Source organism: Saccopteryx leptura, chromosome 10, assembly GCF_036850995.1.
Source record: "Saccopteryx leptura isolate mSacLep1 chromosome 10, mSacLep1_pri_phased_curated, whole genome shotgun sequence".
Lineage (NCBI taxonomy): Eukaryota > Metazoa > Chordata > Mammalia > Chiroptera > Emballonuridae > Saccopteryx > Saccopteryx leptura.
Window position 1 is genome coordinate 15,794,307 of NC_089512.1, and position 17,844 is coordinate 15,812,150.

General features: G+C 51.1%; 2 protein-coding genes across 2 annotated transcripts in view; both read left to right on the forward strand.

The window, feature by feature from the left end:
* EPM2AIP1 (EPM2A interacting protein 1) overlaps positions 1–17,844 on the forward strand; it is an 835,019-nt gene that overhangs the window by 257,123 nt on the left and 560,052 nt on the right. The window lies entirely within an intron of this gene.
* Positions 1–17,844, forward strand: part of DCLK3 (doublecortin like kinase 3) — a 48,975-nt gene that overhangs the window by 24,770 nt on the left and 6,361 nt on the right. The window contains exon 2 of the mRNA XM_066351663.1: positions 38–1,953. Within this exon, the coding sequence (XP_066207760.1) occupies positions 38–1,953 (1,916 nt within the window). The remainder of the gene's footprint in view (positions 1–37; positions 1,954–17,844) is intronic.

Here is a 17,844-nt window from a genome sequence, read left to right on the forward strand (position 1 = left end):
TATTGATTAATCCCGTATTGTCATTTTCCTCTTGCAGGACATCGAGGCCTTTGTGACCATTCTCTAAGATATTTAAGCTCAAGAATCATGGAGCGGAAGCTGCAGGGCACATGGCTGCCTGCTGGCCGGGGGAATCTGGAGAAGCCGCTCCCGGGCCCCCGGGCCTCCGTGTTGCCCATGTTCGGCCCTCAGAACGGCCTGCACTGCGTCCACGCAGAAGGCAGCCCCCTGAAGCCCAGGGTGGTGACCGTGGTGAAGCCGGGCGGGCACCCGCTCCGGAGGATCACCCTGCTCCTCAACAGGCGCTCGGTGCAGACCTTCGAGCAGCTCCTGGCCGACGTCTCCGAGGCCTTGGGCTTCCCGAGGTGGAAGAATGATCGCGTGAGGAAGCTGTTCAACCTCAAGGGCAAGGAAGTCCGGAGCGTCTCTGAGTTCTTCCGGGAGGGGGATGCTTTCATAGCCGTGGGCAAGGAGCCCTTGACATTGAAGAACATTCAGGTGGCCATGGAAGAACTGTATCCTGGAAAAGCCCGGGCCCTGACCTGGACCCAACACAGCCGGCTCCCTTCTCCGAGTCTGAGAAGCAGGCTTTGTAGCAAGGCTCCGAAAGGGGGTCTCCACGGTGGGGGGGCCCAGACGGCCAAGAGCTGCGGTGAGGCTGCTGGGCCCATGGCGGCCACGGGCCATCAGGGGAAGAGCCCCGCGGAGTCATCGCGGGAGGGCAGGGCGGGGGCCCAGAAGCCGCGGGGGAGGGGCGGCCGGGAGCCCGAGCCCACCAGCCAGCCCCCCAGGGAAGCCAGCAAGCCCCCCAGGGAGGCCACGCTGGAGAAGCGTGCCAGTGGGGAGAGGCACCTGGGAGTGGAGATCGAGAGGACCTCGGGCGAGATCGTCAGGTGTGAGAAGTGCAAGCGAGAGAGAGAGCTGCGGGGGAGCCTGCAGAGCGAGCGGCCGCCCCCGGGGACCGGCGAGCTGGACACGGGCAAGGGCCCGCTCTACGCCGCCGCCGCGGAGAAGCTGGCGAGGACCAGGAGCCGCAGGAGGTCCCCCGAGGCCCACCCTCCAGGTGGGGAGGAGGAGAGGAAGGGCGACGGCCACAGGAGCAGCCCCAGGAAGCCCACCCAGGAGCCGAGGAGACCCAGCAAGAGCACGGACAGGAAAGAGGACAAGGACCCCGCGGGTCAGGAAGGTCAGAAGGACCCCGCAGGTCAGGAAGGTCAGCCGCCGGGGGCAGCCCAGGCCCAGAAGGGTGTCGGGGAAGCTCAGCCCGTCAGAGAGCAGGGGCCGAGGGACGGGAAGAAGGACTCCAGGAACAAGCACGCAGGCTGGTTTCTCAGGGAACACCACCAGGCCGACTCCGGGAAGCCCCCCCAGACTGCAGGGGAAGAGCAGGAGGCGGAGAAGGAGAGAAGTCCAGGTGCGTCAGGAGGCAGGAGGGCGCTTCCCAGGGAGGACCAGCCCGCCAAGGCAGACAAGGAGCCCAAGGCGAGGACAGAAGAGAGCCGGCCGGAGAGGGCTGGCCGGACGCGCCGGCCCGCGGGCATCATCTCGGCCGGCGTGGAGAAGCAGTACGAGACCGGCCGGGTCCTGGGGGACGGGAACTTCGCCGTGGTGAAGGAGTGCCGCCACCGCGAGACCGGGCAGGCCTTCGCCATGAAGATCGTGGACAAGTCCAAGCTCAAGGGCAAGGAGGACATGGTCGACAGCGAGATCTTCATTATCCAGAGCCTCTCTCATCCCAACATCGTGAAGTTGCACGAGGTGTACGAAACGGACGCGGAGATCTACCTGATCATGGAGTACGTGGCGGGCGGGGACCTCTTCGATGCCATCCTAGAGAACGTGAAGTTCCCAGAGCGCACGGCCGCCCGCCTGTTCACGGACTTGTGTCAGGCTCTCGTCCACATGCACGACAAGAACATCGTCCACCGGGACCTCAAGCCGGAGAACCTGCTGGTAAGCCCTGAGCCGCTGCCTCAGCCTCTGCTGCCCTTGCATGCTAGCCCATCTCCTTTATGCTGTTTCTTTTTTTTTTTTTTTGTATTTTTCTGAAGGTGGAAACGGGGAGAGACAGTCAGACAGACTCCCGCATGCGCCCGACCGGGATCCACCCGGCACGCCCACCAGGGGCGACGCTCTGCCCACCAGGGGGCGATGCTCTGCCGTGACCAGAGCCACTCTAGCACCTGGGGCAGAGGCCAAGGAGCCATCCCCAGCGCCTGGGCCATCTTTGCTCCAATGGAGCCTCGGCTGCGGGAGGGGAAGAGAGAGACAGAGAGGAAGGAGGGGGGGTGGAGAAGCAAATGGGCGCTTCTATGTGCCCTGGCCGGGAATCGAACCCGGGTCCCCCTCACGCCAGGTCGACGCTCTACCGCTGAGCCAACTGGCCAGGGCACCTTTATGCTGTTTCTAACCTACTTGGTCCAGAATTGAAAACTTTGGTTGTGGTTTATTGAGTTGCTGACCTAAATCAGTTTTGATGAGATTATTGAAAAAGAAACCTTCCCACTTAAATAAAATGGCATATGTTTTTTCATCCCTCCCCTAGCAGTAAAATACAGTCACCTGGACGCCGATCAGGTGGACATATTTCTTGGGCCTTTGCAAAAACTCTGGCCTAGGTATCGACTGACAGCAGTTTCCCCTGCCGGCTGAGTGCCCACCGTCCCGTTGAAATTATCCCCCGACCCTTTTGAAGATAACTTTCTACCACAAAAGTTCAAAAGGCTCGCAGTGCTGGGACTTGTGTGTATAGTGGTTCAGAGGCTGGCTCGGGGGTGGGATAGCGTGCTTCAAATCCTGGCTTTCTTAATTGCTTGCTGTAGGGTAAGTCCTTCACCTCTTCGGGCCTTACTTTCTCATTCACACAGGAGGAATGGTAGTCGTACCTAGTACTGACCTTGGAAGGCTGAATGAGCATTGAGCCCAGGAAAGAGAAACGCAGGCCCTGATAGCTGGGAGCCGGCCTGGTGCTCACAGCTCAGCCGTGGGGTTCTCCTGTTGAGCATAAACACTTTCACGGAACACTAATGTCAGATAAGGTCACTCTGTGACCGTGGTGGGTCAAGACAGATGCAGGACCCCTTTGTAATCATGCCCCAATGCAGATAGAAAAAAAGGTTTTTCAAACCACAAATATGGCCGTACAGCCCCCTTCTGGCTACTGTGAGTATCTGCCTCACTTCATCTTTCCCACTTTCTAGATTGGAGTCACTAAGATGCCCAGTCATAGAATGAACTCTCTCTTTCTGACAGTATTTGATTCGGAACAAAATCCTGCTTTTGTGAACCCTGCCCCAAATCACCTAACACAGCCCAGGTCTTACAACATGTTCATTGAACAGTGTCGCTTCTTAGATGCCTGGATCCCCGTGGTGGGTGTTCGCCTTGGTTGCCACTTGTCACTAAACCCAGTGTGTTCCCGAATCACAAGTGTGGTCCTGGTGGTCCCGTTAGGACAGGATATGTACATGGTCACCCTCTGGCTCCTTTCTCCCAGTCTCTTCTTCATCGCTCTGATCATCATCTGACACAGTCTATAGTTAGTCTTCTGTTTCCTTTCTCCTCTTTTGGGAAGAAAGTTCTATGAGAGTAGGGACTTTGTTTTATTCAGATTATACCCTGAAACCGAAAACAGTTCTGCCATATGGTGGATGTTCATGAAAGGTTAGTTGGATGAATAAATAAATGAATGAATGAATGCAAATGTCTCACGCTGCCGGGGAAGTAGTGAGCGTTCCATCAGTGGCAGCTACCAATGTTCTGATCATCTCAGAATAACTGTGACATTACGGTGGGTAATGTGGATGAGCGAAATCAGGTTGCTGCAGACGAAAGCCATAATGAATGGAGACAGTGATCTCAATGAGTCGTCCCCCCCACCCCCCCAGGAATTTAGCCTGTTTCCTTTCATTTCCATGGCTGTAGACCCAGCTTGGAAACATCATCCCCGTGCATTCATCTGTTCTGTAAACTGCTCCCACAAGGAGAATGAAACCAGGAGTGAGTCAAGCTAATTATCTGGTGATACGAGGTCTATGCTGACCACTGAGTCATGTGACCTTGTTTTTGCCCAGATTCTTAGAATTATTTCAGTACTTTGCTTGCCTGAGTGCTGAGTGGTCTGAACAGCCATCAGATAACTCCTCTTGAGCTGAGTGTCCTCGTCCTTTCTTTTTTTTTTTTTTTTTTCTGAAGCTGGAAATGGGGAGAGACAGTCAGACAGACTCCCGCATGCGCCCCCCGACCAGGATCCACCTGGCACGCCCACCAGGGGCGATGCTCTGCCCCTCTGGGGTATCGCTCTGCCGTGACCAGAGCCACTCTAGCGCCTGGGGCAGAGGCCAAGGAGCCATCCCCAGCGCCCGGGCCATCTTTGCTCCAATGGAGCCTTGGCTGCGGGAGGGGAAGAGAGAGACAGAGAGGAAGGGGGAGGGGTGGAGAAGCAAATGGGCGCTTCTCCTATGTGCCCTGGCCGGGAATCGAACCCGGGACTTCTACACGCCAGGCCGATGCTCTACCGCTGAGCCAACCAGCCAGGGCCATGTCCTCATCTTTTCTTCAGTTGCTTTTAGTTTCTGTCGTCTGGGTCTGAGACCCGGTGATCTCCCTGTGTGCTGTGCTATCCACTGTTTATTGTGGCCACTTTGGAATGGCAACAGAGCAGTTGTTCTTTAATGACCCTCTGATGTTCCTCCTGAATTATCCCAGCAGGCGAGGTTCTACCCAGAGGCCCCGGCCGGGCTCGTGAGCTGAACATTCTGGGCGCGTGCCTCGTGAAAGCACTGTCCCAGTTACACAAGTTCTCCAGGATGTGGCATGAGATCACTTACCCTCGAGGATCGTTTTCTTTTGGGGACAGTCACCTGAGATTGCAGGCTCTGAACAAGGTCCCGGAACCAGTCGGTTGAGCTGGCCCACCTTTTCAGCAGTGGAGACTCTCACGTGTGTTGAGTTTTCAGCAATTTTTAAAATGGAAAAAGTCAGCACCGGTTTCGATTGCGTGCAGAAGTTCAGGAAGTAGAAAACTGCAAGGTGTGTCGTTAGTGTGGACAAGCTCACTGCCTCAGAGAGGTCCTTTGGCAACTCTTCATGGAGTTAAATGTCAGTAAAGATGTTTTTAGTGCCCTTAAGGGCAGTGAAGTGTGTTCGTGTGATGTGTGTGCTGTATGTATGCGTGTGTGTTCTGAGAAAGAGAGAAACAGAGAGACAGAGAGATAGGCAGGTTTGCAGAGTAGCTGTAATTTTTCAGTCTAACTACAGGAGTTGTTTATGTGGAATAGGTAAATATCTTTTCTCCATGGTGGATAATTTTGTTAGCTTGCATTTATCAAAATGAATAGATCTGTCACATTTCTTAACCATCTGTCCTTTTTCTGGGTGAGTCAAGTTCAACATATTTGTTATATCAGAAGTCTAAATGCTATTTAATATCAGTGCTTTTTGGTTTTTCAGAAAAGATTTGGGTTGTGTTGGATTTGACTTTGGGCTCATTGTCTGGGTTTAGAAAGGTATCTACATTTGCTGTTATGATCATGATGTTGAAAGCTTGTTAGGTCTTCTAAGGTTTAATGTTAATAAATATCACCATGGTGACTACTATTCATCAGTTAATGTTCTTTAATTTAGTGTTCTTCACTTGTGTTGAGCTTTGTGTAATCAAAGTAATTGTTTCTTCCTTGAATGGATGGTTACCGTCTGTATTAAGAACTGTATTTGCTAAGCTTGGGAAAATGATTACGTTAGAACTAGCTTTTGATTACCGGGCTGATTGTAATTGTTGCTGCTGTTAGATACTTTCTGAAAATACCAAGAGCTCTTAATGAATATAACAAGCCTATTATGTTGTTTTAACCAACAGGAATATTTGTTTCTAATAATTGGGCCCTAGAATAAAATTTTAGGCCTGTAATGCTGAATTTATTTCTACAGTTTCCTAATAAGATGCTAGTCCTCTTTTTCCCTTTGGGTTATGTAGACCCCCCCCCCCCCCGAGATCTTGCAAAATAAGTTTTAATTATGAGAATCCTTAGCTTGCAGAAGTACCAGTGTTACTTGCAGAAGTACCAGTGTTACTTGCTTTTCCTGCCAGTGTGCTTTTCCTTGGCAGGGTTGGGCTGTGCTGTGGGTGTTGGTTGGGCCCTGGGGGAAGGGGAGGGAGCAAACAGGAACTGGAGAGGGAGTGATGCTCAGACCCGCCCATACAGGACAGGAAGTGGACAGGCCAGGTTCTATATCAGGGGTCAGGAATCTATGGCTCGCGAGGCAGATGTGGCTCTTTTGATGGCTGCATCTGGCTCGCAGACAAATCTTTAATAAAAAAAAATAACGTTAAAAATATAAAACATTCTCATGTATTACAATCCATTCATTTCCTACCGCTCATTTTCATGGTTGCGGGTGGCTGGAGCCAATCACAGCTGTCCTCTGGGACAACACCAAATTTTTATTGGATAATGCATAATGTACACGGGTCGTTGTATGGCTCTCATGGAATTACATTTTAAAATATGTGGTGTTCATGGCTCTCTCAGCCAAAAAGGTTCTCGACCCATGTTCTATATGGTCAACAACCAGGATATTACCTACGGCAAAGACAGCTGAGTGAGCTGTGGTGGGGAGACTGAAAAGATCTTGGCCAGAGGCCAGGCCACTGGAAAAAATCCCTCCTGGAATAAGGAGAGATGTTTCCACTCTGAAAACAGGGCTGAAAGGAATGGGATGGGTGGGCAGGCCCTGGAGCTCAGGGGTGCTTAGAGCAGAGACCCTTAGAATCCAGGGGACATGGTGGTGGGAAGGTGTGGGGGCAGGGCCCAGCTTGGTCAGGGACACAGCCTGTACCTTCTCTATGGGCTCTTGTTGGTTGAGGAAGGAACGGACTTTTCTAGATTTTTAATCCTGAATATGACTAGGAAAGGGCAGTGACCAATGTCCCCAAGGGTGACAAGGGTACCAAGCATACCCCTTGCCCATTCTTTCTCTAAAATATAGTTGTTCAGTTATTTTGTTCATTTCAATCCCTAAAGCTCTATTTCCACGTCCACTCTGGTGTATAAGGACTCCGTGGTTATCGCCATTGGTCTGGTTCCGCAATGCACAGTTCTCCGCGGTCAGCCTGGTTTCTCTCCTGCCAGCCTCGGGGACAGAGGGGTCCATGTCCTCTCAATGGCCCAAGAGTTCACGAATGCATTTACATACCAGTGACATTAATTTAAAAATTGGTAACAACTACAAAGCATAATTTATTAAAGGTATACTTAATAAAAATCAAGAAATGTGGGTTTCGCCCTGGCCGGTTGGCTCAGCAGTAGAGCGTGGGCCTAGCGTGCGGAGGACCCAGGTTCGATTCCCGGCCAGAGCACACAGGAGAAGCGCCCATTTGCTTCTCCACCCCTCTGCCGCGCTTTCCTCTCTCTCTCTTCCCCTCCCGCAGCCAAGGCTCCATTGGAGCAAAGATGGCCCAGGCGCTGGGGATGGCTCTGTGGCCTCTGCCTCAGGCGCTAGAGTGGCTCTGGTCACAACATGGCGACGCCCAGGAGGGGCAGAGCATCGCCCCCTGGTGGGCAGAGCGTCGCCCCTGGTGGGCGTGCCGGGTGGATCCCGGTCGGGCGCATGCGGGAGTCTGTCTGACTGTCTCTCCCTGTTTCCAGCTTCAGAAAAATGAAAAAAAAAAAAAAAAAAAAAAAAAAAAAAAGAAATGTGGGTTTCAACAATAACGTGGAATCACTAAGAAAAGTACAATGTTATAGGCCGTTAGGTCCATGTTGATCAAGTCAGTGAGAAGACAGGTTTGTCAGAGGCATCACTCATCTCGAGAGCCTCAGGGTAAATTCTGTCAGGAAACATCACAGTTACGACTGCAGGTTTTGCGGTAGTAACCCTCGGGAAAGGATTTTCTCGGCTGGTGAACAAGGGTTTACAACGTGTGAGGGGAATTCAGTCCCACTTAGAGACGAGACAAAATGCAGGGTAAAAGGCCCACAAGCTTTAATTCACTCACAGTTCAGACAGGTGGCCAGCTCAGCCTAGGCTCAGCTTAGACGGGGCCCCGAACAGCCTTGCTCGGTGGGATGAAGTCTCCGAGTATCTGTGATGTGCAGACGTCGGCAGGGAACAGCAGTAGAGGGAGAGAGGGTCTTCAGGCTTCAGCCCTTAGATATTTATATGAGCCGGCCACCGTGCCTGCTTCAGTCTTGTTCAGTAACAAGTGACAAGTTCAATGACATGTTTACACACAGTTTTGGTTTTGCTTTTATTGTTTTCAAACACCCGCCACTATCAGCTCACAGCAGCCCCATTTATCAACTCCTGGTCAAACGTGTTTACATCGTCACTCCTTTGTGAACTTGCTCAATAACAAGTTTACTTTAACAGGTTTATATCAGGGAGAGTGGCTCTCAGTATCCATTTTCGCTGTTTCTAGGAAAATGAAAAGCATCTGTATAAGAATCTATCTAAACACAATTATAAATAATTAAATAAAAAAAAAAAGCATCTGTATAATCTACGTATTGTCTACATAGCCAGAAGTTCAAGAAATTTTTTTTCTCTTCTTTTTCAAGTGAGAATAGGGGAGATAGAGAGATTCCCACATGATCGCTGACCAGGATCCACCCAGCAACCCCCGTAGGGTCTGATGCTCTGCCCATCTGGGGTCATTCTCACAACCTAGCTATTTTTAGCGCCTAAGGCAGAGGCTCCGCACGCTTGAACCAATAGAGCCATGGTTGTGGGATGGGAAGAGAGAGAGAGTGAGAGAGAGAAAGGAGGGGAAGGGAAGGGATGGAGAAGCAGATGGTTGCTTTTTCTGTGTGCCTTGACTGGGAATTGAACCCAGGGCATTCACATGCTGGGCCAGTGTTCTACCACTGAGCCAACTGGCCAGGGTTGGAAGTTTCTTAAAGTCTTCAAAATTCTAGATACTGAGTCACCTTGATAATTGAGGTTTTCTTTCTTATGTCAGTTCCTTTTGAAATAGTCACCTAAAAGGGTGTATGTCTGATAATTTATTGTCTGTGGTAAATTATCAACCACAAAGGCAACTGTAAAGCATGATTCATAGTTATTGACCTTGTTGAATATCTTCTAAACTTGTGACTTCATTTTCCCAAGGAATCCTGAAGTTCAGATTATGTTGTGAAGGCAAATAACAATCTCCTATTGTCCTCTAAATACCTGTGTCCATGTGGGTTGTTACCTAAGAGAGTGATTGTGAGCCATTTGAGGGTCTATGATTACCTTTCCTTCTTTGTTTGTTTGTTTGTTTCTTTTTTATTCAGTGAGAAAAGGGGAGTCAGAGATAGACTCCTGCATGCTCCTCTACCAAGATCCTCCTGGCAAGCCCACTAGGGGGCGGTGCTCTGCCCATCTGGGGCATTGTTCCATTGCTCAGCAAGCAAACTCTTCTTAGTGCCTGAAGCAGAGGCCATGGAGCCATTCTCAGTGCCTGGGGCCAACTTACTCCAAATGAGCCATGGCTGCAGGAGGGGAAGAGAGAGAGAGAGAGAGAGAGAGAGAGAGAAAGAAAAAGAGAGAGAAGCGAGAGGAGTAGGGGTAGGGAAGCAGATGGGCGCTTCTCCTGTGTGCCCTGACCCTGACTGGGGATCAAACCCGGGACTTCCACATGCCAGGCTGATGCTCTACCATTAAGCCAACCAGTCAGGGCCAAATTATATTTCTTAAAACTCTTTATTTTCAAAATGCCCTTAATCTGAGGACATAGCTTGGTAAACCTCTCCAACGAGTTTCCAAGGTCCTAGGTCTAGCTGTCTAATTGCAATAATATGAAACCCTTTGGTTCTGTTTCAACTTCTTCCAGATATCGTACCTGTTAGGGGTTATGTCAGGGCAAGGAGAAGAAGAATGGAAAGAAGGAAGGAGCAGGAGAGATGGAGACAGATAAAGAGAGTGAGAGAGAGAGAGAGAGAGAGAGAGAAATAGAGATGAGGGGGAAACTCAGCCGTGGTCCTTACTTCTTTCACTGTCTCATGCCTTAAACCTGGCCAAGTGGCCCGTCACGTTCTGATTGAGCCTTCGGATGGAGGACTCATAGAACTGCATTCTGTGTGTCGTGGATATGCTGTTAATCCCTCGCCAACCCTAATGTTCCATTTTGGGCAAGGATTCTCTACTTCTCCGTTGTTAGACAAAAGTCTTCAAACCCCTTTCAGTCAGCTGGAGAGGGTCTATTGAATCAAGTTAAAGGGTTTCTCTGCTTAAGAATCTCCTGGGGGCTACACCCCCAGGTATTTGGCCCATAGTCCCACTTGAGATGGTAGATTTCCCCCGCCAGGAACCACCGCTGATGTTTTGACCTTTTTAGATCTCAGGACACCACTGGAGGCCTATGAATAGTTAATGGTGACCACAGCACTAATAATTCTGTTTGAAATGACTTTGGCTCTACTGGGGTAGGACCTTCACCCTGGGGATTTTGACAAATTATATACTTGGCTATGTAATTATGGGCTTGGTGTTCTGTGTAGGTTCATTATCTTTCCCAGGAAGGAGTTGGAAGCAGGCCTATACGGTAAGGATGTGTGTTCATGAAGGCATCACCCGTGTCTGCATCCCGGGGAGCGGGATGAATGTGAGGACTGAGGAGAGGACAGGGAGGGGCGAGGACACCCTGCTCCTTTCGGCTGCAGGACGACGGCCTGACTGTGCGCCAGGAGGTACAGATCGGCACATCCCATACCCCGTCCAGTGCCCGGGAGTCCCCTGGGCTCTGATAAAATGCAGATGCTGATTTAGTAGGAGGTCTGGGAGGGCCCGAGATGCTGCATTTCTGACAAGCGCCCAGGTGGTGGCGGTGGTCTGCAGAGCACGCTTTGAGGAGCAGGGGCCCCAAACGATGATAAGACACCTAGTTATCTCACGGAACTAGAAGCCTGGAGACAGGCCATTCCAGGGACGCGCAGTAGAGCAGGCCGAGGAGGTCAAGGCAGTTTCTGCAATTTCCCTCATGATCCCCAAAGTCTACCGTAGCTCCAGGCTCCAGCATCACCTGTCCCATTCACAGGAAAGGCAGGAAAAGCAGGGGTTGCCTCTGGGTGATGCTCCCTGTCCCTTTTTAAACTTAGGAGGACGTCCCGCGCAGAAGCAGCTCAGCGCTCTCCCTGTTCTAGCTCACGGGCAGGGTGGGCCATGTGGCCCCCCCTGGAACAGAGGAATGGTGGCGGGGACTTCCTCTTCAAACCTCGGCTGGGCCCGCCTTTCCTGATGCAGGCGGGATAGGATCTGGGTTCTGCTGGCCAGGAAGGAAGTTGTGGGAATGTACCAGCAGCGACTGCCCTGCGACTCTGAGTCCGAGGACCGCCTGTGCTGGAGACGGGCGCAGACCGTGTCCCTGACGGGGTGACCCCTGTGTCTAATGGGGTGGGCTGGATGGGTGAGACGACGATGGTGAGGGATGCCCGGGCCTCATGGTTGGGCCTCGCTGGCCTGTTTATCTTGTGTGCCAGCCAGCGGGGAGATGCTTTACATGGCCCTTCGTTTCAGGTGGACCTGTGGTTAGCAAGGCTCTTTGGCTAATGTATTTTTCCTGGGGCTTATGCTGTGGCCTGCATTTTGGCTCGCCTTGGCCCCTCAGCCAGGTAGAGTGGGTGGGGCATAGGACACTTAAAAACCACCTTCTCCTAGATTAGGACACTTTGGAGATGTTCACTGTGTTTTTTTCTTGGGGACTGCCCGGTGGCCAGGTGTTTTGGTACCTCTGCCGTGAGGGAGCCTATGGGGACAGAAGTAGAAATTGCCTGTCAGCTGTGTCTTGAGGTCACTGAAGACAGTGGGCCTCCTGGAGTGGGATGGGGAGCACACACACACACACACACATACATAAACACACACACCCTTGAAGGACGTGTCTCTGCTCTCCACTTGCGGCTTTCCACATTTCCTTCTGCCCTGAGCTCCAGCCCGGCTCTTGTCCCCATAGCGCACTGAAGCTACCCCTTGTCTATCAGGGAGATGGTGCCCCCGCGGACCCAGCTGCTCGGGCCAGGGACCTCAGAGTCAGCCTGAGTCTTCTCCCTCTTCATCCTCACACTCGGTCCACTCGCTAGTCTTGTCTTTACCTTTGGAGTGACACTTCTTTACATCTCCACTGCACCATCCAAGAGCAAGCCACTGCCACCTCTTGGGGAGACCATGGCCGTCACCTCCTTGCTGGTCCTTCCTCTAAGGCCATCTTCCTCACAGTAGCCTGAATGGCCTCCAAATGTGAATCAGAACCTGTCACTTCTTTGTTCAGAGCTGTCACTGGCTTCCTGTCACACTCAGGAGAAAGGCTAAGTTCATTTCCATGGCATAGAAGCTGCTGCACGATGTGGCCTCTGTCTTCCTCTCAAAACTCCACTCCACCCACCCACCCCCTTACTCATTTCTCTCCTGCCCCCGTTTGCTGTTCCTGATCAAGCCAACATGCCCCTGGACCTTTGCACTTGCTATTTCCTCCACCCGTGAAGCTCACTCCTCAGATTTTAATATGGCTCACCCCTGATTTTTTTCAAATGTTATTTTCTTAATGAATTTTCCTAAACTGCCCTATTTAAAATACCACCCCCTGCCACTGTCCAATAGAACGTTCTGTGATGATGGAATTGATCTATATCAGCACTGCCCAATACGGTAGCCACGTGCTATACGAGCCCTTGAAATGTATCATGGGTGTCTGAGGAACTGGACTTGACATATTGTTTAAAAGAAACAGCCACATGTGGTCAGCGGATACTGTACTAGACAACACAACCTTTATGTCTTTTTTCTTTCTTTATAACACTTACCACTACCTGAAATTACATATTTATTTGAATATTATTTTAAAATAGAAATAGGCTTTTATAAGATCAGGGAGTTTATCTTTTTAATTCACCACTCTATTCCTAATTTCTAGGACATAAGGTAGGCATCTAATTGATATCTGTTGAGTGATTATGAGCTGTAAACAAAACCAAACAAAATGGACATGATAAGTGGACTCCAAAGGCATGTCATAGGCCTGTCATATGACAGGGCCCAGGGAAGACTTTGTCCCAACTGATTTTTTTTTTCAGTCATTTTATTTGTATTACAGTATCTTTTGCTGTCGACATGTAAATTGATTTTAGGCGTTTCGACGTGCATTGGTTTCTCAAATCGGTTTGGTCCTCATAGCCAGCTGAAAATGGAACCGTGGAGAAAAAGGCCGGAGGAACCATCAAGGAGCCAGTAAGATTTTGGCAAAGTAAATAAGCCTTACCCACATCAAATCATTTTTTTTTCCTGAGGCAGACTCTTGCTGTGTGGTCTGTATTCTGCTGCCCTCTTCTGTTCAGAGATGGTAACTGCAAGACCCTATTTATATACTGACTTACCCTTGAAGGAAGAGAAGGGGGGAAGCTAATTGTTGGAAAAATGATGACTCCTCTTAAAGCTGTGAGACCACCCGGATGTTACCTGGGTGCTTATGTAAATAATAAAGACCACCTAGATTCAATGCAGGGTACTTTGGTGTGGCTGGGAAAGGCGGCGATGGATGCAGATGGGTGAATAGTCATTGCACTTTTGTGCAGATTTAGCTCAAACACCCTCTCAGTTAGAGGAGAATGAAAACAGAGCCTCTGAAGGACCATGGCCCAGAGCGGTGAGTTTAGATAGACCGGAAAGTAGAGAAACAGGTGCTTGGGATCAGGTGTGTACAGTGTGGCTATCCTTAATCCGTGACACTAAATGAGTGACATCCTTCTGGCAGAATTCTTCTCCCAAGAACCAGTGAGACTTCTGGTCCAGGAAGGTGGAGGGGGAGGGGAGGAGAAAGAACACCCTTTTCCGTTACCCTCTCAGGCTCTGTGACCGAGGCCCTGGAAATTAAACTCACAAAGGGCAGAGGACCAAGAGAGAAACAGCAGTTTGTTTACGTGGGCGTTGCGCAGACATGGGGGAGAGACTGGCGAGGAGCTCAGATGGGTGGTTAGAACTAGGGGCTTCTATAGCATTTTCACAAAGAAGAAGAAATGTTTAGAGAAGTGACGAGACAAAGGAAAAGGGATTTAGGCTTCTAGCAGCGGCAGCAACTGGTGGGAGGTCAGCGCGTGGGGGAAACTAGAGGAAGAGGAGCCGTTTCAGTAAAGTTATTTATGTGGAGTCCTCTGTGCATCTCTGGGCTGACAGAAGTCTCCGTTGAGTTAGAGTTCTGCCCTTCCTAGCGCAGGGGGGCCCCCTTCCTCCCAGGAAATTGTAGGTCCTGCTTTTAGGTAAGAAGGAGCACGTCAGAGTACCTTTCTATTATAGTACCTGCTGTCCCTCAAGTGTGTTCAGGACAAAAGAATTAAACTGTTAAGAGTGGCGTAATTTGGGATGACAAGTTCTGATCTCTCTATAAGGGAAAGGGACATCGAAATGGATTATTTAGCGGGATCCTTGGCTGTTTTGAGAGAGTCCTGAGGTCCACCAGCCTAATCAGATCGCAGCTGGTGTGCGGTGTTCACTTCTGGGCGTTCTTGGTTCAAAGAGGCACCGATGAAGTGGGGATCACGCAGAACTTGACTGTGCGCAAGACTCACCTGGGGTCTTGTAGAGGTGGGGGTTCTGATTCAGTGCGTCTGGGGCCGCCCAAGGTCTCTATCGGGCCCCCGGGTGCTGCCGCCGCTGCTGGTGGTGGTGGAGGCAGTGCTCTTAGTGGGGGGAGGAGTAAGAAAGGGGAGGTGGGTCAGGAAACCGGTCCTAGGAGGAGCTGCAGGGGATCCTGGGATGTGAACTCAGCGAAGCCAGAGGCATCCTCAGGGATGGAGGTACTTGTTTCCCATCTCTGGGCGAGGTGTCATCCCCGAGGGCAGATTTGGAAACGGGGGTAGGGGTATAATCCTGAGCCAACATAAGATGAGTCTTCTTCTAAGTTAAGAACAAGTGGGACGGACCGCTGCCTAGAGTTGTGGACTCTTCTGCTTGGAGATTTCCTGCAGAGATGAAGGGAGGAGGTTCTGGTGGGAGGATGTTTTACACGAGTTTCCGATGTGGGTGGCGGATTTGATGGTTTCAGAAGTCTCACCGGTTCTTGGGAGAAGAATTCTTCCAGAAAGATGTCACTCATTTAGTTTCAAGGATCAAGGTGGGAACTGTTCTGAAGCCAAGAATGTGAGGTGCCCGTGGAAAAAACAAAAGGAAACAAACGCTCACACGGTCCACGCGTGGCTGTCAGTGTAATTAAGCCGTGTTTGCCGGTGAAGACCTGAGAAGCCTCAGGCCGCACGGACAGCACTGAAGACTGCGGCGTACCTCCTGGCGGTAGAGGCTGGAGACAGAAAAATTAAAAACGCTCAGCAGCCTTGAGCCATTTTCTGGGCGGGACAAACACCACCACAGATCTTTTTTTTTTTTTGGTATTTTTCTGAAGCTGGAAACGGGGAGAGACAGTCAGACAGACTCCCGCATGCGCCCGACCGGGATCCACCCGGCACGCCCACCAGGGGGCGACGCTCTGCCCACCAGGGGCGACACTCTGCCCACCAGGGGGCGATGCTCTGCCCCTCCAGGGCGTCGCTCTGCTGCGACCAGAGCCACTCTAGCGCCTGGGGCAGAGGCCAAGGAGCCATCCCCAGCGCCCGGGCCATCTTTGCTCCAATGGAGCCTTGGCTGCGGGAGGGGAAGAGAGAGACAGAGAGGAAGGGGGGGGGGTGGAGAAGCAAATGGGTGCTTCTCCTATGTGCCCTGGCCGGGAATCGAACCTGGGTCCCCCGCACGCCAGGCCGACGCTCTACTGCTGAGCCAACCGGCCAGGGCCTCCACCACAGATCGTAACCACCCCCAGGTCCTGTGTCCTCTGTCGCTGGTGCTATGAGGTGGATCCTAAAACTCTGAGAGAAAAGCGAAACCACACTGAGACAACAAGCTGCATAACAGATTTTAGAAAGGCCATAAAAATGATTTAAAAAAACAGATTTGGAGTTTGAAAAATGGATCCATCAGCATCTGCACATTTAACGTAGTAAATCTGCAAAATCGAAGAAGCACTGTGGCCTCTGTGGAGCCAGGTTTTGGAATTGGGATTGGAATTTGGTGGGGGTGGGGGGTGCTATTTCTATGAGGAAGGCAATTTTGTTATTTCACATAGGAATACATTTTTATTTTTATTTTTTGTATTTTTTTTTCTGAAGTTGGAAATGGGGAGACAGTCAGACAGACTCCTGCATGCGCCCGACCGGGATCCACCTGGCACGCCCACCAGGGGGCGATGCTCTGCCCACCAGGGGGCGATGCTCTGCACATCTGAGGCGTCTCTCTGTTGCAACCAAAGCCATTCTAGCGCCTGAGGCAGAGGCCACAGAGCCATCCTCAGCAACCGGACCAACTTTTTGCTCCAATGGAGCCTTGGCTGCGGGAGAGGAAGAGAGAGACAGAGAGGAAGGAGAGGGGGAGGGGTGGAGAAGCAGATGGGCGCTTCTCCTGTGTGCCCTGGCCGGGAATCGAACCCAGGACTCCTGCACACCAGGCCGACGCTCTACCACTGAGCCAACCGGCCAGGGCCACATTTTTATTTTGCTGTATTAAGTCAGCCACATGCTTTTAATGCTGATCATTTGTTTGGAAATATTTGCAAATATCGGTGAGGGACATATATTTTGTAACAATCGCCCAGCAGATGTGATGAGTGTAGCTGATCCATCAGGAAACTCCAGGCAGCACGCTACTTTTCGTCCTTGCCTTCCAAACTAGATTTTCGAATCTAAATTATTCTAATGATCGTCTCTCTGTCTCCTTTCGGGCTCTGTCTGCCTCGCCCTGCAGACGAAGCCAGAACTGCATTTTCATTCTACATCTATGGCTTTCCATTCGGTTGGGTTAATTATGGAGACATTGATTAGATTGCCCCCTGGTGACTCAGACTCAGTAATTAAGACATATTCTGCTTACAGAGCCGGAAGCCCACTGGCAGGAGCAAGAGCTGGTTCAGAGGACTTACTCCTGAGGGGAGAATAGGGCGTGGCTTTCCCCGCCCCTGCTCTTTGGGGTGTTGCTGTGCTCTGTGGCTCTGAGGGGGCACAGGGACAACCACCGTGCTCCCCATGGGCCTTCCGCCCCCCTCCCCAAGTGCAGGCGGGAGCTTTGGGAACCTTTGTCCAGTTCCACGAGAGATGTGAGAACAGGTGCCTACAGCCAAGCTGGTAATTTCTCCTGTAGCTCTGGTGGCCCCAACGAGTCTCTTCCTTGAGTGATATATGACCAGGCTTGTCCCAGTATGTTTACCAACCAGCTGCCATGAATTCAGGGCACCTCTTTCCTGAGCATGCAACTTCTGTGATGAGATACAGACAGGTAAGAGTTGGGGCATAGGACTGGGATGCGGAGGACCCAGGTTCGAAACCCTGAGGTTGCCGGCTTGAGCGTGGGATCACTGGCTTGAGCAAGGGGTAGCTCGCTCTGCTGCAACCCTCTGGTCAAAGCACATGTGAGAAAGCAATCAATGAACAACTAAGATGCCGCAACAGATAATTGATGCTTCTCATCTCTCTCCTTTCCTGTCTGTCTGTCCCTTTCTCTGACTTTCTCTCTATCTCTGTCAAAAAAAAAAAGAAAAAAAAAGAGTTGGGGTGGGGATGGAGTTTTGACAACAGAGGATGAACCCGGCTCTTCCTGATAGGGGTCTTTGGTCTTTTCCTTTCAGGAAAGGGGAGCAGGGAGGCACTAACGCCAGCTTCCCCGGTGGCTCGTTTTGCCTGCAGTCACTCCTTCAGAGGGGGATGGTTTTGGTGGCTAAATTAATATGGTTTACTTAACCGACCCTCATACTGTACTTCCTAGGTGCCAGGCACTGTTGATGCCACCTTGCCAATACTATCTCATTTAATCCCCATCCTAGCCCCTCAGGGTCGT